This window comes from Megachile rotundata, chromosome 12 (genome assembly GCF_050947335.1).
Source record: "Megachile rotundata isolate GNS110a chromosome 12, iyMegRotu1, whole genome shotgun sequence".
Taxonomy (NCBI): Eukaryota; Metazoa; Arthropoda; class Insecta; order Hymenoptera; family Megachilidae; genus Megachile; species Megachile rotundata.
Genome location: NC_134994.1, coordinates 15,671,273 through 15,694,607, shown reverse-complemented (window position 1 = coordinate 15,694,607; position 23,335 = coordinate 15,671,273). Strand labels below are relative to the sequence as shown.

At 48.7% G+C, this 23,335-nt stretch overlaps 1 protein-coding gene across 9 annotated transcripts in view; it reads right to left on the bottom strand.

Moving 5' to 3' along the window:
• Positions 1-23,335, bottom strand: part of Prosap (SH3 and multiple ankyrin repeat domains prosap) — a 98,641-nt gene that overhangs the window by 31,869 nt on the left and 43,437 nt on the right. For 8 of the 9 annotated variants that reach the window (XM_076537864.1, XM_076537871.1, XM_076537872.1 and 5 more), the window contains exon 3: positions 1,645-2,091. In XM_076537864.1, coding sequence (XP_076393979.1) covers positions 1,645-2,043 — 399 coding nt within the window. In that variant the 5' untranslated portion in view covers positions 2,044-2,091. Of the gene's footprint in view, positions 1-1,644; positions 2,092-7,956; positions 7,977-23,335 lie in introns of those variants that run through there. The other variant, XM_076537867.1, reaches the window with a different exon arrangement.

Sequence of the window (23,335 nt, the reverse complement as noted above, 5' to 3'; positions counted from 1 at the left end):
GCATTTCGACGCGGAGGGCCGATTTTCTCTATTTTATTGTCCTTTGACCGCGACATAATAACTGGTCGAGCACGCATGGCCGATTAATAGAATAGCCAATTATCAATAAAGGCGAAACTTCGCGTGGAATGCAGGTGAACGTAACTGTGGCAACGGTTAGTCGGTTACAGCTGCGAATATCCAGGCATTTTGCGCACGGTTTGCAGCCGATACTTGCCCAATCATAGATCAAATCTCGTTCTTCGACTTTAGGATCGATGCAGGCGAGCCAAAGTCGCGCGCAAGTAAAATCGTCGAAGCAACTTAATCGTCTTAGAAATAATTTGACAATTTCGCAGAAACGCACGATAATCGCGGTATCGTAACGATCGAACGTTACCCGTTATACAACCAGCGTTAATTCGATACGTTCTTCTGCATCGAACCTTATCGTTCAACTTCATCCTTGTCGTACGTCATCGAACTGGTTCCGGGAACAGGTTCTCTAAAGCGGAAGTTGTCGAGGGAAGCGATAGAAGCGTTAATCGAAAGGGTATCTTACAATTAGATTCGAACAGATCCGCGGATAATTTTGTCGCGTTAAATTGTAAAACGTTAACGAGCCAATTGTTGCGGTCTGTACGGTATTTCTTCGTCGTATTGCTCGTAGTAAAGAGGCAAATAAGAGAAAGACTAAAGTCGCGTTAAAGCGACAATAGCGTGAAAATTCCAGGCGCGTCGTGCGACGAATGATCGACGTAAAAAAAAAAGGAAGAGACAGAGGCGGGAATAGAATGGGCAGAGCGTGACGAAGAGCCGACGCGAAGCAGAAACTACTAGGCACTTTGGTATTTTCTTGGCCTCTCGCTCTGTTCGTCTGGTCTAGGAATAGTCGACTGGTGTGCGTGTCTGTTCTTGTCATTTGTGATTACGATGCCGGCTAATATGTGCCTGTTGCGCGATCTCGAAAATCCTGCGGAGCCGGACAGATCGCCATGAAACGGCGCAGGACGGATTTGCATTTCCTTCTCGAGCGAGCAAGCTCGAACACGTGAACCCGTATCTCGATAAAGAAAGTAAGACGTTCGAGAAGAAAAGAAAGAAAGAGGTAACGATCCTCCGGAGATCTCTTAATCCTGCGTGCTTCGTGACTTTCCACGGGGCTCCAGCTACCGCGGATGGAAAAAAAAAGAAAAAAAAAAGAAAAGGAAGAAGAAGAGTCGAAGGAAGCCCGATCCCGTCTCGCCTCGAGAACTACTCTCGATACACGACGTTTCGCCAGAGTTCTCTGCAATTTCATAAAATCGGTGCACCGAGTGGCAGTTTGCGCTAATACTTTGCGCGCGAGTGCAATTTCGAGAAACGAGAATAACGTCTCGACCAAATTCTGGGTAGAACTCGTAACCGATTATCCCCCACGATACATGGCCGGTAACTTTGTCCTGAATCATCTTGTACGAAGAAGGTTTCGAACAAGGGTAAAAACAGATTTTGCCGTAACCGGGGAACGCCAATTAAGCGATGAACGCGAACGAATTGCAGAGAAGCTCGATATTCATCGGGTTCCAGGACTCTTCCAGTCCGTCTGCAAGGTTGTTCGCGCGAAGGATTGTCGCGCGTAGTCGATCGGAAATAGAATCGATGGAAGAAGAAACGAAGCCTTACCTTGGGCAAGGATGCCAGGCATTGCTGCTTTACGTCCCAGACCAGCTGATCCTTCGGGAACTGAAGACACTTGCTGACGTAAAGCTCCGGGACGTGCACCCTGGCGAGAAGGACTCCTTCCTCGACCGGTCCTGCCTCCGCAGTTGCAGCTGCGACTGCAACTGCATCTTGATTCTGTTGTCCTTGAGCTTGGCCTTGAGTCTGCCCGCCTTGCGGACTCGTAGCCTGTGTAGGAGTCTGTCCCGTTCCAGCAGGCGACGAATTTTGCGATTGCTGCTGTTGTTGCTGTTGCTGCTGCTGCTGTTGCTGCTGCTGCTGCTGCTGCTGCGGTTGTTGTTGCTGCTGCTGCGACTGCGGCTGCTGTTGTTGCTGTTGCTGTTGCTTCGGTCCCGCCTCCATTGCGAGGACCTCGCGCTTCTCGAGGATTCCACCTTCACAGGTTCACATCTGAAGCGGCAAACGTTCGTTATCGGTTAAAAGGAATACGATTATACTGAATCGAATTAATGGAAATTTACATAAGACAACGCTACACTTAGGACATTGTCGATCTAGAAATTTTTCTTAGCATGGCGGTAAGAAGGAAAATATGCAGATCACGGAAAAACGCTGAATTACCGGAAGGACAACGTTGATGGAGATTTTAGGGCCGACAATACGTTACTTCGTCTCGAAGTCAATCTCGTCGAAGCGGTCACGTATGCACGGGGGCGGAATAAACGAATTTTTCTTCACCGACCGTTTCCCTAGATGAGCAACCGGATAAACGGTTCGACTTTAGAATCTCAAATTTTCTATTCAACGGGACGTTCAAACTTCCCTCTACGTTTCTTGAATTTTCAGACTAACGTGGTTTCGAGACGAGCGTCGAAAATACTTATACCCTGCTCTTCAGCGAAACGCGTTCTCGTTAATTACCCGCATCGTGAAACGTTTTAGTTTTCGCTTTTTAAATTTTCAAGCATTACTGTATTCTACATCGGTGATAATTCAGAAATTAATAATTTCGCGGGACACGTACAATGAAACTGTCGAATGTAATTTTGTTAATAATCCTCTGTTAAGTACGAAAAGGAACACGAAATTGTAAGAGTCGCAGAAGTGATCTGCGCTAATTCCGACGTTAATCTCGTAGCGAGACCGAGCGACAAAAAAATTCTCGTTAAGAGATCCTCGACGTTCGGTGCTTGCTCGAGAGTCTCGAACGAAAGTGGCGAGGTTCGTTAGAACGTTAAGTTATCGCTGACCAATAGTTAACCCCCGGGGTTGTAAGGTCGAATTGTAAAATCGACGGGACACGTTATCGTGTCGGGCAACGAGGCGCGCTGGTACGCGCGTAAACGCGCGAGGAACGCGAACACGTCTCTCGTTCTGCATAATCGATTCGACGCGTGTATCTTGGACACCGTGGTATGCGTTCGATCTTCTCGATCGTCCATCGAACGTACACGAGTACGTTAAAAAAGGTTATGATCGTGGCTTACAAAGCTGATTCTTCGTCGTCGGATTGTACGTATTTTGCAATTACGCTACTCGTTAAGTTGACGGGAAAATAGGTAGCGTTATTCGAGAATCGCAAATTGCTATAGAGTCATCGAGAATCGAACGATAACGAAGGCCCACGTATAACAAAACTAAAACGAACATGATCGTTACTTTTCGAACATTCCGTCTCTATTTGTACGCGCAGATATTTCGCAAAGACACTACGTAGAGAGATTGATCGAGTCAACGAAATATGAACAAGCGCCGTCTGGATCATAGGATATAAAAGGTTTCTTTACGAGCGTTACAAATTTCCGTGGCATCTCGTCGCTGTTTCTTTATTCCCATCTCAGTAATCTCGTCCATCTTTTACCGTTACGTGCAGCAGTCGTAAAGACCGAGTCACCGGCTGTTTTAATTTCTTCATCTCCATCAAATTCTTCCCTCTTTCCCTGTTCTCGGTTCTTCGGATCCTCTCAAAGATATCGCGTTCCGTCAACTTCTTTCGACTCCACGGTTCCGCGTGCAATAACCGCAACATCCCGACAATTAACTCGCGATAAAAACACCCTGTATACTCTATAGCGTTGACGGTGTCCGTCGTCGAAGCCGAGCATACGCGAGAACTCGTTCTATTCGCTTTTCGAATCGTGATCTTTCTTTATATCAACACGTTATCCAATCGTTCGAACGAACTCAAAGTTAATTAATTACGGACACGCGAAATGAAAGTGATTTTTTGCTGCTGCAATTGGAACTACACAGTTTTCACCGTGTGGAAGTTGGTGCGTAATAAGGTCCAAAAGTTCCTGGACCTAACTCTGGTTAGTTAGATGTCTCCAAGGACTCGAGAATGTCAGGGTCGTACCTTAACCTTTGTCGTCCTTCGACGTTCCTCCCCTTCGTTCCCGCGTGTTGTAGTTACACACGGATAGCCTTGGATCTTCTTCTTTTTTTTTAATTACCATTGAATCACCGTTAAGCACGACACTGTTAGGTGACTCTCGAATTAAAGTACGGCCACTTAAAAGCAAACCCGTAAAGCGACGCCTACGCAGCGGGTACCTGCTGTATGCTCTTATGCGAATCCAGGGGCGGATCGACGATCGCGTCGCTTCGAATACTCGACGAATCCTCTCGCTCGACATACGTATATAGAGATTACTGGAAAAGGTTGCACGACCGAACCTCAAATCGCTACTCTTTCGATTAAGCGTCTTAACAAATTACGAGATCAAGCCGTATTAAGATATAGCAAAAAAAAAAAAAATGAGATCGGTCAAGAGTTGGCGCGATCACGAATTTCCACTCTATCGGTTTCGTTCCCGACCCGTTGGGTCTTTCTAGAGGAATTCGAAAGGACGTCGGAACGAAGTCTCCAGGGTAAAAAAGAAAAAAACATCGACCAACTTCTCCCTCGTAGTTTCGTTTGCCTTTCCAGGACGTTCATCTTGTTCGAATAGGTTTTACCTTTTAATGTTCTTTCGTTGAACGACCACCACCGCTAATTGTTGCCCCTAGCGAACGCGAAATACCTCTTTTCCCTTGCGCGTCGCTCGCACTGAATACGTCCCTGAGCACGCTGCTATGCACAGGGTGGTCAGACAGAAAAATCACCAAGCCACTCCACCGATGAGTGCCACGAATAAGGGCCACATAAAGACGGCTCGTAAAACTATGATTTACGGCATGTCATTGATGCGTTTGCTGTCCGTCCATCTGTACGATCCTACCACCGGTTCATCATCGGTGCTTGCTCTGTTCCCTTCGCGTTCCCTCTTATTATCTTTCTTGCGTTAGACTTCCTTTTGTTCCTCTTCATCTGCTGGCTCGTGCAACGATCGTTCCGTTCGGGATCGAGAAAGCTAATCGATTAGCCGGTTAAAAGAAGCGGTAGCGTCTCGGTGTCGTTGAAAATAGCTAACGATTTTTCCGAAAACGATACACGCGTAAACGTTGGATGTCTTTCGATCGACAAAGAAGCATGTTCCTTTTTATTTCTTTCACTTCCGTGCATTACAGCGACGACGGTATTACCGATCGTTTACAGGATTTTTACTATCGCGTAGGAAGCCGAACATTTAACGCTTAAGAATGTTTTTTTCGACTCTCGAGAGTCGAAGCGTTAAGGCAAATACATAATTGATGTCCGACCATTATCCTTTGACTACCATCGCGTTTCGTTAGCCGATTGGCCTCGGTTCTTTAACGCAAAAAGGAGAAGAGAGAAGAAAGAAAAATTCGTAGCTCAGAGGAATATTAACGTTTAAGAATGAGTTTTTCTGTCAGGACGCGAAGGATACGGCCTTGCCACGCTTCCACTCTGATCTTCGCTTCTTTAGCTATTGTCCTCGAAGCGTAAGTCGTGTACACGGTGCGGTCAGTGGGTTATTTAAAGTTTTAACGCGGTCCAGCCTGCTGGCAACACGGTTACGTTTAATGGTGTCTGCGGTTTCCCATCAAACTTCGCCTTCTGCCACCTGACGTCCCTAGCTCGACGTTTTTGAGAATTTCGAAGCTCGTCTTCGCTGGACGCGTCGGACGACGATCGTCAACGAAAACTTTGCAATTGATCGATAAAATACCGAATCAACGTCCCTCCTCGGAAGCGAGCGATTACGGTTAAATATAAATTTTCTCGTCAACCTAACGGTTCTGTCTACGAACGCCAATTTCTTCTCATCGTCTTCTAATACGCGCGAAAATAGCGTGTACTCGTTCGATCCCCACGATCGTTCAATCAAACAATTACCATTTCGCTCCCGCGTCTATCGGGTGTGATCAGTGTCGCTTATCAAAATGATTTCGCTGATGAGAACGGGGACCGTTTGAACGCGCACAGTAGATCGCTTCCGGCGAGAGAGAAAGGAAAAATACTAAGATGACAGAAGCTGATAGAGTTGGATGCAAGGTACACAAAGGTATGTAAGTAAAAGAAGAGAGGAAGTAGGCACAGCACGGAGACCGAAGGCTGGTCACGACGCGTGTAACGCACGTGTAACGATCTGCCGGCACATCGTGTGAACGAGACAGGGGTGACGTGACAGAAGAATATCGAAGCAAAAAAGAAACTCGTCTCCATTCTGTTCGTAGTCGCGCGTCGTCGTCCTCGTCGTCGTGGTCGTTACGAAGGGGAGGTGGAGAAAAAAGGAAGAATAACACGCGCCACCCTCTTTTTACGTAGAGCTACCGCCTTTCGTGTCGGACCGCCGATAACTCCCTCTTTTAAGGGTGCTGCGCAACCCTCAGGGGAATTTGCTGTTTCGGAAGCACGTGTCTGTTTCCGTGTGCTGCATAGATGCAACGGGCCACCCCTCGCAAACTTTCTTCGTCGTGATTCAAGGGTGAAACGAGTGGGAGAACATCGACGATATCTTTCGAAGGAAATCCGAAAGAACGATTCTTCTCGAACAAACAGATTCCGAGGCATTGCAGGGAAAGTGCATCTACCCCTTGTCGATACGGTCGTAAGCAACTTCGTGTTACGAGATAAATGAAATTGGCAATTTTTTTACGGTGTCTATCGGAGAAGAATCCGCGTTGCGAATAAAGGAGTCGTCTTTACCTTTGAACGTTTCGAGGATCGCCTCTCCTATCGAAAGAGGATCGCGAACGCCGCCTGTCCAAGGTAATTAAAATCACGCCCAACATCTGTTTTACCGTCTCGTCTTTTGCAATTACGAAGGCGAAACAAAGACTGCCCTCTTCCAACGACGTCGGCAAACCATAGAACAAGCTTAATAAACAATGCAGGGTGAAAAGTAGACGGAGGGTGCGAAGGACGGTAAATAATCGAGGCAGCCCGTTCGAAAGGTTAAAGGGGGAGGCAAGGTCGAACGTCGTCGGAAGGTCGAGGACGAATCGAAGAGTGGAGAAGATCAAACGTCGTCCATTCACGAAACGTATAAATAGCTGTGGTAAGTTTGAAACGCGGTAACAAACGGTCCGGCCGTATCGAAGACAAGACTGGTACTGCGCAACATTCGTTTCTCGTGGGACGGATTAACCGGACGAGACACGGTGCTGCGTTAAATAGAGAAATATGGAGCTCGTTACTCGCTATCGGGACACGGTTACACGGCGAGGGCATTAATCTACGAGCGAACTGGCCGCGAGCATACAACCAGGCAGATCTCGCGAAGGTATTCGTGCCAGATCGTGGCCCACATTCCGCGAAACAAGCTAACGAACGCGTGCAACAACCTTGAAGCTCTTCTATTACAACGGTCACGAGTTCGTTCATCGTGGAACGATCGTCAGGTGCGCCTTTGTTCGATCGGAAATAGCTCGATGATGTCAGTTTCGCGAAAGAACCGCGCGTGTACCCCCGCCAAGGTATTCGCAAAGGATTACGGACGGAATCGTAACGGCGCAAGAATTCGTCTTTGAACCAGAGCCATTTTTGGCACAACGCGATTTTCAAGCTCGCGTTATCCCGAACGAAGCGAAATCGCGACAACAACGGCGCGGTGCGACGACGCGAGTAGATCCGCGAGAGCTACGGCCATTATCGAGGCAACGTCTCGACGCAGCTTCCCTGCAACGGTCTGGGCTCGAGCGGGAATCGCTCGAGGGCGAAACTCGCGGAACTCATGGGCGATGGACCACACGATTTCGATTCGAAGGAAGCTCGGGGCGAGCGCGCGAATAAAACGAAGGCGGAACGCGGCGAGAGAGAACGGGGAGAAGTAGAATGAGGAGGAGAAGGAGGTCGAAAGGAGAAAGCAGGGAGGAGCAGAGGGTGGCGAGTGGAGTCGAGGAGCGGCACTCGATCGCGCAGCGTTGGAAAAGCACGTGCCGCAACGAATGCTGCTTGCCGACACTTACCCCACGTTCAACGACCCCTGGGCTGCGAGAGCGCGAACGACGATCAACCCCTTGCCGGTCAACCCGTTGTCGCATCGGCGTTTGATCAGCGGCAACGGTGGCCATTGCCGAACAATCACTGCTCGAGGCTCGCGATCGTCGAGACGACCCTGCTTCGGCTCGCGAGCGTAACACGCGAATCTTTGTTTTTTCGCTGTTGCTAGCAAGATGCACTAGCAAGATGGCGGCCAGTCGGTCCTCTCCTCCCGAAAGAATCCCCTGGGAGGGAGGATGAAAAAACGAACGGACGGGAAACGACGGTCCGAGGGTATCGGTGGTTCTTCGTGTCCGTTCGCGGCCAGACGAGCTGTTTCGTCGGCGAAAAGCGCATCAGCGGCGCGAAAAGGAGGACCAATGGCTCCGAAGCGAGAACCAGCCAGCGTGGAGTGCATCGCGCGACTGTCGAGCCGCGGGTCGGGACGGGGGTGGCGCGTATTCCGGCGAATCCAGGTGGCGCCAGCGCAGCCAGCCGGTTTTCAGCATGTTCCAGGGGTGGTTGGGAAGCCTGGTGGTGGATGTTGGTCGCCTGGCAACCACGAGAGATCGACCGAGTGTGCCAAACCGCCCTTCACCCTCCGTTGTCCTCCGCGTTTCTCTCTTTCTCTTTCTCCTCTTCCTCCTCCTTCCATTTCTATTTCTCTTCCTCTTTCCCTTGTCCCTGCCGTTGCGTCTCTATCCTCCGCGTGGAGGATGGGCCACTACCCTCCCTAGCGATGGGAATGATGCCCTCGCGACCGGTATATCGAAGCTTTCGCCGAAACGATTACCTTTTCGACGAGTATTTACGAAGTTGCTGTTGCGAACGAGTTTCAAAGGCTGAACAGATACTTGGACAAACCCGTGGAAAATCTTCGCGATCGATTGCCCCTGTAAATGGCATCGCTCTTCTATTCTTACTCCTCTAAATTCGTATCGCTGGCATTGCGGATACGGCTACCTTTTGTCTATGCAGTTACGGACCTTTCCACTTCGAATTTATGCCGTCTATTTCGTAGTCCGTGTCGTTGATGTAACACCGACGCCGTTCAAACTTTGTCTTCTGTGAAATTTATGGAGTCGGTCACCGGTAACCCTCGTGGGTACCATCGAGGATCCGCGTACACCTTTGCACTTTACCTATCGAATCTGGTTAATTCCGAAGTTCAGCCTCGCGTATATCGCTTTAACGATGCGTTCCTCGCGTGATAACGGTTAAAAAGCGGTACGCTCTTTTCGAGATCGATACTTCTCACGAGATTAACGAAGATCTAAGCCAACTGGAAATTTTCCAACGGTGATTGAATTATCTCCATCGCTACGCAACGTTTTCACCCCCGCTGCAATCTCGCGATATGCTCGTCTCGTTCGTTGGATCGGAACCTTCGTCGCGAAACGATCGCTGGACACCGGGTCGTGCGGAATCAAGGGGTAACGAACGAAGAAGGGGCTCGTTGATCGACGAGAAGAGGAAGATTTATGAGCGGGAGAACAACGGGCTGGTCGGCTAATGAATGATGATCGTCGATTCGGAAAGAGTGGACCGATGTCCTCGCGCGTGCAAATAGTTCTCTTTGAGATATGCTTCCATCATCGATTCGAGCTGACAAACGTTCCAGGATTAATTCTTTGCGATTCGATCGATTCGTAATTTTACTTCGTCAAACGAATTATCGTTTCATACGTTAATACGTTTGAATCGTTTAACAGAATCGATCTAACGAAATAATATTTAGATACGCGCGATAATAAGAAAGAACAGTAATATCGAGTATTAAGGTAAATGCAATGAAATTAATTAATTCAGAGAATCGTTTCCAGCCAATGATCAACGAAGATTATTTTGCTCTCGTTTAACTTCGATCCTTCTCGTTTTGTCCAACTTTCTACCAACTTTTCGCTAATTACTTCTTTTCCGCGTCGCGTCGCCGACGAAACGGTGGAAAAAAAAAGAAAGTTCGCTCCGCTGTTCGATAAAACGTACCCTACATTTTTGCCACGAATCGGGAATTATTAGTCGACTAATTGATCCATTTTCGGTGACGCGTGCATACGCGTTATTTCGCGAGCAAAGGGTTAAGCATTCGATGAAAATGATTTGCCTGAAACACGAGCTCCTCTCTACGAGCTTTCGCACTCGATATCCCGCTCTCGTTTCGGAAATTCATCGCGAACAATGTTCCGCGAATTTTCAATCGCGTCCTACCTGACCTCCGCCTTAATTAAAAGCCGACTGACCTAATTAGCTTCTTGGCAGAGAGTAGCTTCGCGGTTAGGGAGTACAATGGAACGTTCTTTTCACCGATCAAATCTTCAACCATCACGATAATTCGGAAGAGTACCTCGCAATTATTCCGACCGGTTTTTTTTATTTTTATTTCTTTCGATCGGCTCTTTAGCTACATCTACGTGTACACGCGTACGATTATTCAATTTTTTGATCAGCCCTGTGATCTGGTCTATGAAACGTAACGTGAACCTCGGCGATAAACGAGTTTTTGCGAATCGTGTTCGTTTGTCTACGGGTTCAAATCGCGATTTATTTGAAGGTATTCGTTGTCACCGTAATTCTGATACCGTGCACGAGATTTTTACGACGGATTCGCAGCGGCGAGGGCTTTTTTTACGAGTGAGCAATTTTATTCGCAGCTCGCCACACGATCGACCCAGGAAATTTACGTCGCGTCGGAACGAACGTTTCGAAACTTTGAGGTATTAATCGTCGCCGAGGAAATTTACTTATTCGCCGTTTCCGCGTAACGTTATGGACGTCGTAAATAAAGGAACGAAAAGAACGAACCGATTGGACGCGTATCTGGGGCCGTTTCGATCGGGGCTCCGGAGAGAGAAAGTGCCGCGCCCCATCGCGGCGATTTCTGCGGGACCAAAGTTGATTGTCGATGTTTGTCGGTGACGTAATAAGTCGTGGCTGGCCGTCGTGTCGCAAGAAGCCGGCAACCTATTCCGCTCCAAGTCGTAAATTCGACCTCGATTTTCGACGACGCGGCGAGACAAGTTCGAGACTATCCTCTTTTCCCAACGCTCGAATCGAACTCGAGACCAAGTTGAGCGATGTCACCGTCCAAAACTATCCGCTTCGTAAAACTTATTTAATAGCGTTCGCGTCGGGGATTCGTTCACCCTTGCGTCGCGTACGGCTTTATTCTATCGAACGTAGACTTTCATCGTATAATTTTAACGTTGCGACGAAATTTTACACGAAAATATTGACGACAGAAGATAAAGAGGATAAAGAGGATGGCAGACAGAGGATAAAGAGGATCGTCGGTTCGAATCGCGGGATGGTTTAATCACGGGGTACACCGTGATTCTCCTGCGAAGCAACGCAGAAGAGCCACGGTCCATACTACGTTTAAAATCGTCGTAACGCTTCGATTTATTATATTTTACCCTTGGCCGCTGCGCCGCGGGAACCTGGACTCGCTGGCGAGATGAGGCATAAGGCGATATACCATACCGGACGTGCCTCCCTAGTGCGCGAGGTAGGCAGCCAACGATGCGGTATTTACAGTCCCGGCTTACCTACATCTACAACACAGTTTACTCGTTCGTCCTCCCCCTTTTGCCGCCCACACGCAAAAGGACCAGTCGGACGGACCTGTAAATGGGCCGGGATGCGTCTAGCCGCGTATACTCGCGCGGAATTCTCCGACGTACTGGCTGGCCAGCTGCTCTTCGCCATCTTCTTAACGAACGAGGTATCCGCGAGTCCTGTCGGATTCGTTTCGTGTCGAAACGAGCGTCCGCTTCGGGGAACACGCTTCAAATTATATTTTCAATGACTAAACGATCGGCTAACGCGTGCCTTCGAACGTTCGTTTCGGAACCATAATGTTGGAGCATCGTTCGAAGAAGGACTCGCGTGACGACACGACAGGATACGTTATCACGATCCATTACGTGGGCAGTAATCGTCGTCCCGTGAGAGTGCTAATCTCCGTCGTGGAAACGTTCGTCTCTATTTACGGCTGTCTGCGAAGCGCCACTTTTCCGTTAATATTACCTAGAGATCGTGAAACAGGAGGTTTGTCCGTGGAGGCCGTTAACGATACAGATAGCGGCCCGTTTTCGACGGATAACAGGGAGGCGTGGAGTAGGTGGAAAGGTGTGGGTAGCACGGAAGGTGACTAAATCGATTCTAAAGTTAGATCCGTCGAGGAGACGACGGTGTCTCTTTGGCGATCCTTTCCGCGTAGGATATATCCTGTCTTCCTGTCTCGCCGCTCTCCGTCTCTCTTCGCTGCCCTTTGCAAAGACCGGTTGCGACCGCGTTCTGAATTACGATCGGCTCTCGAGATTTCTGCCCATTGTCCGATACGGAAAAGTCTGTCGCGCGCGTTCAACGAAATTTCTCGCGAGACAGACAACCGAAAAAAATCTGTTATCGATTGATCCGAAGAGGCTGCATCGATCGTGACTTTCTAGCCAAATTTCGAACTCGATCGTTGCGACTGCAATTACGAGTGCTGTTCGAGATTAGAGACACTGTCCTTGTTCTCCGTGTTCGATGATCGGAACGCGTAGGTCTCCTTGGGAAAGAATAGCCAGGACGGATGTTGGAAGAAAAAGGAGCAGACGAACGTTGTTCGTTAGGTGTTGAAAAAATTTGCGGATTCAGGTCCGTAGGCGAAGGTCTCGGTTAAGTTGATCAATCGATCAAACGTCAAACGCAAGACGGATCTCCGTATACGCTTTGGCCTAAAGGTTCGGCCGCGGCACGTCGCGTCGCATCGCGTCGCGTCGCCCTTTGGCTCGACAAATTAATGGCTGGTCGACGCGACGCGACGGGTCGAAAGGGGAAGCGTGAAATTCGCTTTGATTCTTCGGCCTGTCTCCATTAACGTCTTAATTAAGTCAGCTACACGGCTCTTCGCGATACGGCGATCGATACCCGACAATCGTCGGCCTCCTTCCAGACGGTTATGGCATGGTCAGAACATCGACGAACGCCAACGAGGAAGCGATTCATTTCGTCGCAGAAACGTGGTCGATTTCTCCCGCAGGGTACGCTGCTAAAAATAATGTATCGTCGTCGGATATGGAGCGTAGGTGGGTGGAAAAAAACGGACAGGAAAGGGTTACGATGCCCTCGATGGTAAATGGTTCCCGTTTAACGGACCTGACTCGAACGTGGAGGGGGACCGAACGAGAGTGTCACATCCTGGGTGAATTAAAAGCCGGGAGGGTGTCCGAAATGGAGGTCAAATCTCCGCGAAACGAACTAAATTAGACTCGATCTAATCTGAAAGGACCTTGCGCCTACTTTTCCCCGATCCCTTTCGTCCGCCGCGCCGGAGGAAGCGAAAATGACGTTATTAAGGATTGCAATTAATTTCGATGAAATCGTGCAGAGTATCCATTATGTCGAAGATGAAAAGCGTCGCGTCTTCTTCGATAATAATCGACGATTCTTTGTCTCTACAATCTGCGTGCTATTTAGCGACCGTTTTGCTTTAAAACTTGGTCGTTTTCGTATTTCGAAATAGGCCGTTTGGTTATAACCTAATAAGAGACGAACCATTCGATACATTTTCGAGGAAGAAAATCTCGACGATTCGCGCGATAAAACTGCAACATCGATCGCTAACGACAGCGACGTTAACTGTTATCTGTTCGTCGAGTGTTCGATTATCGTGTCTTTATTATGAAACGAGCGATCGCTTATCCCATTCAAGCTAGTCTCGTTCGCGTCAATAGGTTCTCTCGGAATCAGGTTGTTCTCGATTCGCGTACCTCGAATACGACGACGCGATCAATCGTCGAGGACGATTAAAAATTAAGAGCGAAGGTCGATAGGTCGACGCTCGTACGCGTTCGTTGCTTTCGAAAGCTCGACTGAGTGCGTTCGCGACGTGCGCGTCGATTCCAGTCGATCTACAGATCGTCTCAAAACAGGTACACGTACGATCGTAATATTCTAACGACTGTACCGTTTAATTTTCAAATTGGACAGATTTTTCCTTCTACTCTCGTGGGAATCGGACGGTAAATCATCGGTGGGATACACGATACAACCGTGGACGTAACTCCTTGCTCGTCTCGATGCAAGCTTCCCGCTTGTTTACGAGTTTCCAGTGACATGGCCGTGTATCGGAATCGATGAAAGCTCTCCGTGGCGTCCCTTTTCTCCGAGCACATTCACCGTGGTCCCGTTAATGCAACGTTATTATGAAACCGAACGCAACGCGTTTACCCGATATCTACGACGAAAGCGCTACGCCAAGAATCTGCGTTCCGCCGAGAGCCCGACGACTAATCGTTATTTCGCGATAGTGCAAAGTATCGTTAGCTGAACGATCGATACGTGATAAGCGTTAAAAATTCGCCATAAAAGTCGTTCGACGATACACGAATTCGTAGTCGCAGCGCGTCGGAAGCGATTCGAGCTCAGGAAATGGCAGACATGCATTCGGCGTACGAGCTTGCTTTCTAGCTGGTAATTCTTTTCGTCGTCAAGGGTCGGGCCACTCCAAGGCGAAAGAATTCCATCCCCCTGTACTCCTCGACAAAAGGACACGCGTGGCACGCTCCAGAGCAACTTTGCCGTTTCTCACCCTCGACGCGGGCACTCGTGCTCCTTGCCACAAGGGTGCGACTACCCTATCGCGTCCTTTCCGAGCCACTCGGTCGACCCGCGTCGAAAGCACAAGTATCGTCTTTCGCGGAGTAACGAGCTCGCTGGGCTCGCGCTCGTTACGCGCCCAACAGACCTTTGACCTTGAGGCTCGATTATCGACTGTCTTTGGACACGACTAAATACGTCGCACACTCGAACGAGCCAGCTCGATGAATTTCTAGATGCCTCCTCGCTGTTAGGCCGCCAGGTTATTTAACCTGATTAGCTAATCGCTTCGAAAATAGAATCCTCGAGTACCCGATCAATTTGGGAATAATTAAAATCGTTAACTTTGTAGCGACGGCTAGTATTTCTGATCGTTCTAGTCACTTTTAAAATAGTCTGAATGGATAGAGTCGATGCAGCCGCTTCCGGTAGCGGAACGGTCGTAGTCTGAACGGAAGGTCAAATTGGAAAACTCGTTCCGTTTATCGATCAAACTGTGACGCAACGGGCCAATGAATCCATAATAGATCGACGAGTGAATGGACACGAGAAAGTTCGATGGACGAGCAGAAAGAAAAGCGACGACGTTACGGCAACGATAGCGACCATAGGAAAGCGATCGTTTCTCGTTCGAGAGTCGTCTCGAACGGTGAGCGAGATGACTAAATGAAATCTCAGCCCGGTGACTCTGGCAAATGCGACGCGAGCTAGACGTTAGCATATTTATGCGTTTTATTCGACGCGAATCGAGGAAAACCTCGTTGAATATTTTTGTCGACCGTTCGACGAAAAACACCGTCACTCTTTCTTCGCAGCTAACTCGTCATATTCGCGAGTTTTATTGTTGCAAAGTTCTTCGGTCGAGAGTCATCGAAGTCTTGCCTATCCAGTTATTGGCTCATTAGTCTTTGCAGCGTGACAGCTAACCGCGTAATAACTTTTAAGGCAACGTAGGATTCTGATCGATTCCTCGACCGTAGAAGGAGAGGTCCGATTCTCTCGGAAAGATGAAATCGCCTTTCGCATTGACGATGGAGCGGCATGAAATCGAAGGTCAGATCGCTCTGACAATAAGAAGAAAAAGAAAGAGATCGCGGTACTTGTCGTTTCCGTTAATATTCCGATATCCACTGTTAGATTTGAACGTTTAACGAGGAGGGGGCTGTCGCAAGCTGCACGGAATCGATAGAGCTTACGTCTCGAGAAAACAAGATCCCGCTTGCCTCGATCGACTCTTAATATTTCGTTTATTCGTCGACAGGCTTCTCGTTCCAGAGTTTCGTTCGGTGAGGAATCTCCACGGGATACAGGAGAAGCGTTCGATCTAATTTCGGTAGCGAAACGAGGTTCGATCCGCGCGGCCTTTTGGCAAGGAGCAACGCCAACGGAGGAAGCTGCTCGCGAAGGGGAGGATTTAACCTTATTCCTGTCACGTAGTTGGCAACCGGCCAACTTCTCCTAGATATCCGTAACCGAGGACCCTTTAAATGTCGGCCATTCGTCCAGAGTGTAGGGTCCTGCAACGAGTTGGCTCGGAAAATCGCTTCGACGCTCGTTCTTAGGCCAGCTGTACCTTTCGCGCCGGAGATACGTCGCGTATTCGATGCTTCTAATCGATCTTTCCGCGCGTCCTTTTTTGCACCGAAGAGTCTGCAAGTTTAGCGAAATAATGCACTCGCGACTGGTGCATTCCTCGATGGTTCTTTCTCCGCGTGCGCGTATTTCCCATTAAACGAAAGGTTCGTCTTCGAGATAGAAGAAGGTTCGCGTTGGCGAGGGTCATCGGAACGAATCGATACTGGACGCTTCCTGTGTACAGCTGACCCATTCGTCGGCTTCGGTCAATCAGCGTCAGCCTCGTGGGACTCGAGCGGATATTGCGGCGTACAGAAGCTTCGCTAGCACGGGGTAAAAAGAGAATCTCCGCGCTAAAGTGTTTGCGATATCGCTGGATTTTTCATAACGGCGAAACGCGCTCGAAATCGGAATGAATTTTTAACGAACGAAGGAGTCCGTAAATAGAAGGAGACTCGCTTTTCGAGAAATCCTGAGAGTAGCGGCAACGCGAGCTTAGAATCGAACGATAATAACGATAATCCCACGGGAGCGAGAGAACACGATGGTCGTGGCTAAGGTGGATGCAAGCTAATTCACGATGACCGAGCACACCGGGTTGCTACCTTATCGTGATAAATGCCCTATACGGGGATCGGCACGGCCGCCTAAGACGGTGAAATATTTCCACAATAACCATAACCCCTCGTAGCCGCTTCCCACGCCTCCGCTCGACCACTCCCGCAAATCCGCGCGTCCACCGACACCGGACTCGGACCGAGGAAACGTTCCTCGCGACCGATCCGATATTCTTCTTCGTACGCCGAAAGCTTCGATACGTCGAACACAGTCTTTCGGAAGCTTCGAGCACGAACAAAGCGTCGCGATTCCGCTAAATCTGAACCGTGGAATATCGATTAAGGGAAATTTACTGTCCCGTGTATTACGTAAGCCGCTGCTGAGTTATTCCGAAAACTTTCGAGATAGTAACTCGTAAGGCGGAGGTGAAAAGAGCTTCTTCCCCGTTAACGGTACCACGGAGATTCCTTCAAAGTTCGTTTACACGGACTCGCGAGAAATAATTAACAAACCTTTCCAGCGAATTATCGGCGAAACGATAAATCTCCCATCCCGTCCGGTTGTTTATCTAAAACTCGCGGTTCCCTCGATAGCAAAGGCGGGAAAAGGAGCAAAAGCAAGCGCGAATTCAAAGGGAGCCTCGGCCGAAAAGTGCGAGCCGCATTATCCTCGACAATTTATGCGGCTCCTTTCCCAAACGCATTCATCATTCCACGGTGTCGGCGGTTCGCTTTCAACCCACTCTTTTACCTCCTCTCTCTCTCCTCGGGCTACTCTCTCTTTTGGCCTTCGTCTTCATCTTCCATCGTCTCGTTCACCGATTCGAGCGCCCTTTGCCGAACTCTGCCGTGCTTCTTTTCGACCACGAGGCACAACGCTCACTCTCGCTCTTTTCCTTCGCCGTCTTCGGCTCTTCCTTTTGCCGCTCTCCCCGTCACCCGTTCTCCTTTTTTCTTTCTCTTTTCCGATCTCGTTCGATTCCCCTCCGGGCCTTTTTCGGAACTGCTCCGCATGGACCACCCCGGAACTCTACTCGATACTTTACAAGCCCGGTTTGGGAACAGGTGTTGCGACAGTCACCGGTCTAATCTCTTCGCAAACATCGAGGACGCACGATTTGTGGCGAAGAAGAGGAAGAACCGTCTCTTTCGCGAGCATCGTTTATTTTATTTCGTCCTCTCTTCTTTTTTGCCACGTCGCGTTGTAGCGTTACGATATCGTGACTACGCGTGTAACTCGTGCGTATTTACGCGTCGACAGAGTACGCGGTTAATGAGAGAAATCGTTCAGACGAAAGATTCCAAATTAGTCGACGTTCCGTAATTTTACGCGCAAAAGACGTACGAAATAAGAACGGCAGGAAAGAAACAACTATCTCCGTCGATTGTTTCTTGCACGGAATTGCGAATTACCAACGGCGCAAAAAGCAACGTCGCTTACATCGGCTGAAACGAACTTCAACGCCTCCGTATCTCCGCGAATGACCATCCACCATGATGCGGTGAGAATCACCTCTATAACCCGTTGCCATTACTTTTTTATCACCCTGTAGACACGGTGGACCGTGTCCGATTCGACGTTTCATCGTATTTGTTCTCGCCCAGATTGCTGCAACTTCCGACTCGCGTTCGTTAACGAGGCGTCGACAGCTTTTCGATAATTACATCGCCCTTTTTCTCGCCAGACTGAAACGACGAAAAAAGTTGGCATCGTCGGTGTCGTTAGCGCTGCATCGAACAACCTTCCATCGGCAGACATTCTCTTCTATCGATAACTATCGAAAATGGAAGCGTCGCGAATATGAACCGACTCGAGATGCTAATTAGTATTTGAACACCGAGGGAGAGTAAAGTAAAGAATGCTTGGCTGGTTTAAACGCTGCTCGGAGCTTTGTCGAATCGGTTGTTCGCCAGAGCTGAAATTTGCATTTAAAGCCACGGCCGAGGGCAAGAAAATAAAAGGAAACAGGCTGCGCGCGATTTGACGAGCTCGGACGCGTCTGGATCGTCGTTGGTAGGTTGCAGAAAAAAGGGACGATGCCGAAAGAGAAGATCGGTCGACGTTCGCCGGAGAACACCGTCCGGTTCTTCCTCGTCTTCGACATTGTTGCCAGCGCGAACTGTCGTTCCTTCGTTACTTTTTATCGCTTTTGTAAAGTCGTTATAAAAAAACACGAATTTATGTCGTTCCCGATCGAAATTTTATGCTTCGAATCGATACACCGTCGGCGCAATTTTACCGTATGTACTTTTTTACGCGATCGAATCGTATCGGGCGTCCTATGTTTCAAAATTTATTACCATATTTCGCCACTCGAGTATTTTTTCCGCACCTTTTTCTCGGCGATTCTTGACCGAGGCCCGCAGAATCGTCTATTAGAATGTTTCTCGTTTCAAGAAGTATAAATTTGTCCATCCGCCATCGTCGTTCTTTGAAGAGCGGCTTTTCAGAAGACCACCATTCATCTTGCCGCGTCAAACCCGCTTCTTTTCACCTTCGTGCTTCCCTCGAGCAAATCGTTTGGGAATGAATAGTCGAATCTCGTCCGCATCTGTCGTCAGTTTTTTTTCCATAAGAACGGATCTCGTCCCTGACCTCGTCTAAATTGAACCGCGAGAACGTAGCACGATCGTTGGAGGTGTTGCAAGAAATTTACCGACTCTCGAAACGTGGAACGACTTTACCGGTCGTTCGAACGAGGAGGAGTCTCCAATTTCTCGATGGATCTGTTCGTAGATTCATAAGCAAGGCGGGTAACTCGAGTCAACCCGACGGAAAGAGGCGAGACGAGCAGAGAAGGAGAGAAATTTCGGTTTTTCATCGCGAGTAAAACCACCTGCCAGCGCGAATCTCCGCATAAATTCTCCTCTCCCCGGCCAATAAATCCTGCGTGGGCCCCTCTTCTTGGTTGTAAAACGTCGCGTCGGCGAGCCAGTGTTATATTCGCCATCCACCGGAACTCTACCCTCCCCTCCAACCCTTCTTCGTCTTCCTCCAGACATCGCGCTGCCTCCAACGTCTTTCTTTTTCCTCTTCTTCCAATAAAAAGAACGAACCTTCTTCTTCTCCTTCTTCTCGCTTTTCCGTTCTTCTAGCCGGGAAAGAATACCCCGAGCAAAGCTTTTTCGATCTTTCGCTTCTTTTTCTTCGTCGACCCTCCGAGAAAATGGAATCTTTGTCACGATTTAATTAAAACGTAGGATCTCGGCCGAAGTATTTAATATTCTTGATTAGGAAATTCTGAGCGAACGTTTGAAATATCAAGAATCGCGATCGTTAGTCTGTCGCGGGTAATCTTTCCGTTCGTCGCTAGAGGGATTTGTGACGAGCGGTTTCTCGACGTCGCCGATACCGCTCCATCGATACCGAATGAAAAATCGTCCAGATTCGCGGTGGACGTCCGAACGTTGTTGCTCGGCGATGGGACTAGAAACGGAAGGAAGGAAGGAGAGAGAAGTCAAAGTCCGAGAAGAAAAGGGAGTAGACAGGGAGGGTACTCTCCGTATCGTAGCACCAGGCTCACCTTGTTTTTCCAGCGGTGGTATTCATTTCAAGGACAAGAGAAACATTTCGATCGGTTGTAACGGCGATTCCAGGCGCAGATTTTCTGCGGGGCAGCTAGCAAAAGGATGCACTAAATCTTGGCCGGATATCTCGCGAGTATATCAGAGTCAGTGTGGCAGCGGGGTGCCCAATGCGGCTATACGCCGCGTTTCGTTCTCCGAGCGAAACAACAACGCGCCGAGGTAAAGAGAAAGAACGGCGGGGAGGACGTTACGTTGTAGTTGTTGCTGCAGCTTCTGCCGTTGCGTCGTTGTATTCACGCTGTTGCTTCGATCAGGCACGTATCGACCGTTTCTGCGAATCTTTTCAACGGATACATCGTCGACCCCTGACGCCGAGAGGATCTGCAGCTGCCTCGCGATTCTTAGACGCCTCGCAGCGTATCGCGCTCCCTTGCTTCAATAAATCGAACGTTCCGCGAGATACGCGAGCAGACGCAGTCTCGAAAAATTCTTTCCTATCCGTGTGTTCGACTGGTCGTGGCCGCGAACAATCAACTACCAGATCGAGTTTTTTCTCCAAGAAACTCTTCTCGTTTCGTTACGCGACGATAAAACTTGGCCGACTGGTGTGTTCCGTTTCTTCTCCGCGAACGAACCTTCTTCCACGTTTTCTATTTACTTGGCCGCGATAAATCGGTCTTTTCGCCGTTTTACCATGATCAGAATCCACCTCCTGTAGCTCGTGGTATTACCCTGTTCGTTGTATTTATCGATAAACGATACCGGAAAACGAATCGTGAAACTCGCGCGAAACCGCTCGGGCCGAATCGATACGGCCCTGGGTTCACTGCACCGTAGTTACAAGCGTTCGCCGACACAATGAAACGTTGCTGTGACCCCGATGACCCAAAAGTCCGAATCTCAGGGTTAAAACGACCTCGTTGTCGGCTCTCGCCGACCGATCGTTGACCGCATCGCGCGCCGCGTCGCGGACTGCGCGCAAACGAACAAGGGAAGATGAACGCGAAGCGAGAAAGAGGGAGAGAGATAGAGAAAGAGAGAGAGAGAGAGCGTCGAAGAAACAGAAGAGGACGAAAGTAACCAACGTGCCCTCTTATCCCGAAAGAATCCGCAAACACCTCGTCGAGTAGCGAGACTTAACGCGCTTCCATTTCAACCAGCCTTTGCTCCATTAATTTCTCGGCCACCGTATAAATTCATCCGCCTCTTTCGTCGATCGATTAAGTTCGAAAGAAAAGGTAAAACGTAGTGTCCGATTAAAAAACTGGTAACTAGCTACGCGAGATGGGTGTAAGAATGGTCGGCCTTGAATTTCGGGGAACCAAAGGCTGGCGCAAGAAAGGGAGAGTGGTTTGGTCAGAAATTCGAAGGCGTTCGAATTTCGTTTCGCTTACGATTAAATACGGTAGTCGGTAACGATTATAACAAAATCAGTGAATCAGTTGATATCGCCGCGATTCTAGATATCGAAGATTTATCGTCGCACAGATCCTAACAGCGTTTCTTCTGCCGCGAGCTTTCGCCCCCTTTTTTCCCATCGCTCGTCTCGTTCCTCTTTAACATCCCTCTTCAACGAACTTCTTTTTGATCCCTCTCCCTCTCGTTTTGTTTGTCGATTCTCCAAGACTTTATTCCCCACCTGTTCCTTCGATCTACCCCCTTCTATCGCTTTCCGATCTTTTTATTTCAACGAATTCGCTGCTCAAGGATTTCCCCGGCTTTTTTTTCGTATCTCGCGTCTCTGCTGTCTTCCTTCGTCCTCTTCTCGCTCGATCCTTTTAATCTCCATCGTTTCATTTCGAGACTGTCGTTCATCTTGCTTCGAATCCTCTGCTTTCCTTTTTCCTTCTTTTCGATTCATTCGATTCTTCCTTGCTTCTTTTCATCTTGCTCGTTTTTTTACTACTCGAAAGATCTTCAATGGACGCGTTCCACTTTGACAGGTTCCCTGTACCCTGCTCGTTTTCGCCTTCGTTCATTTCGCTTCTTTGCCCCCTCCTTCGATCTCTTCTCCCTATCGATTGGTCGTTTCCGTTTTCTTCGAAAAGGCCCGCGACTCGTTCTGTTCGATACTTTCGTTTGCCTCTGTCGACTTAGTCCGTCGTTTTGAACGCGACGGCTTCAACGACAACGAACGTTCCTACGACACGGTTGATCGTTCTTTTTTTATATTCGAGAACAGTGCTTCGAATAACGCGACGAAAAGAATCGAATCGAGCGAAATCCTCTTAGCGTACAGTTTCGATATTAGACGTCGGTCCGCTGTCCGCTGGGGTCCAAGGATTTTAATTCCCTTGTCCTTTTTGTAGCAGAATTTTCGACGGATCGCGCAGGCATCTCCTCCGCGCTAATTCCTTTAAATCCCTTTAGCAACGACCCACCTGCTTTGCCAACCTTTGCCCTGAAAGAAAGGAGGGACGAGAATTTCAAAGACCCCCATCCTTTTAATTAAGCGGGCAAACGAGCTTTCGACGATCGTACGGTTCACCAATAAACCTTTAATGACAGACGATTTTCCCCGTCGAAAATTGCTCAACTTTTTCGTTTCTTTCCTTCCTTCCCTCGCTATCGTCGTTGTTCTTTCCTTTTAAATATCGAGTCATCGAACACGATCATTTCGATTCCGGTATATCTCGTAAAAATTTTAGTTTGGATCGTGCGCGTTCGTAAAACCGTTTCTTTATAGGTGGATCTCGGAAAAGAAAATTCATTTTTCCTCCTCGCTCGTCGGATCAATTCCAATTTTATTTGCCTTTCCGCTGCTTCAGCGTCTTCGTCCTGGATCGCGAGGGCTCCTGTTTCCCGACAGCTGTATTCCATATTTGACTTTGGAAAAGATATTATCGGGAAGATAAAAGCATCCGAAGCGAATTCAGCTTTTTAATCGGTGTCAGACGCAACCACGAATAACTCCAAGAATAGGTCGGACGAGTAACGCGAATAAAAGGACGAATTGCCTCTTTTGAGATGTTAGAGAAGCCGGCGCAGACTAATAAAGCCGTAATATTAATAAAGAGAACTCTTAAAACGGAATCGAATACGAGGCGGATGGTGGAGATGGGGAGCGTTTTCGTATTTCCGATCGATCGGCCGCTGCAGGGCTACGCGTCGATCTATTTAT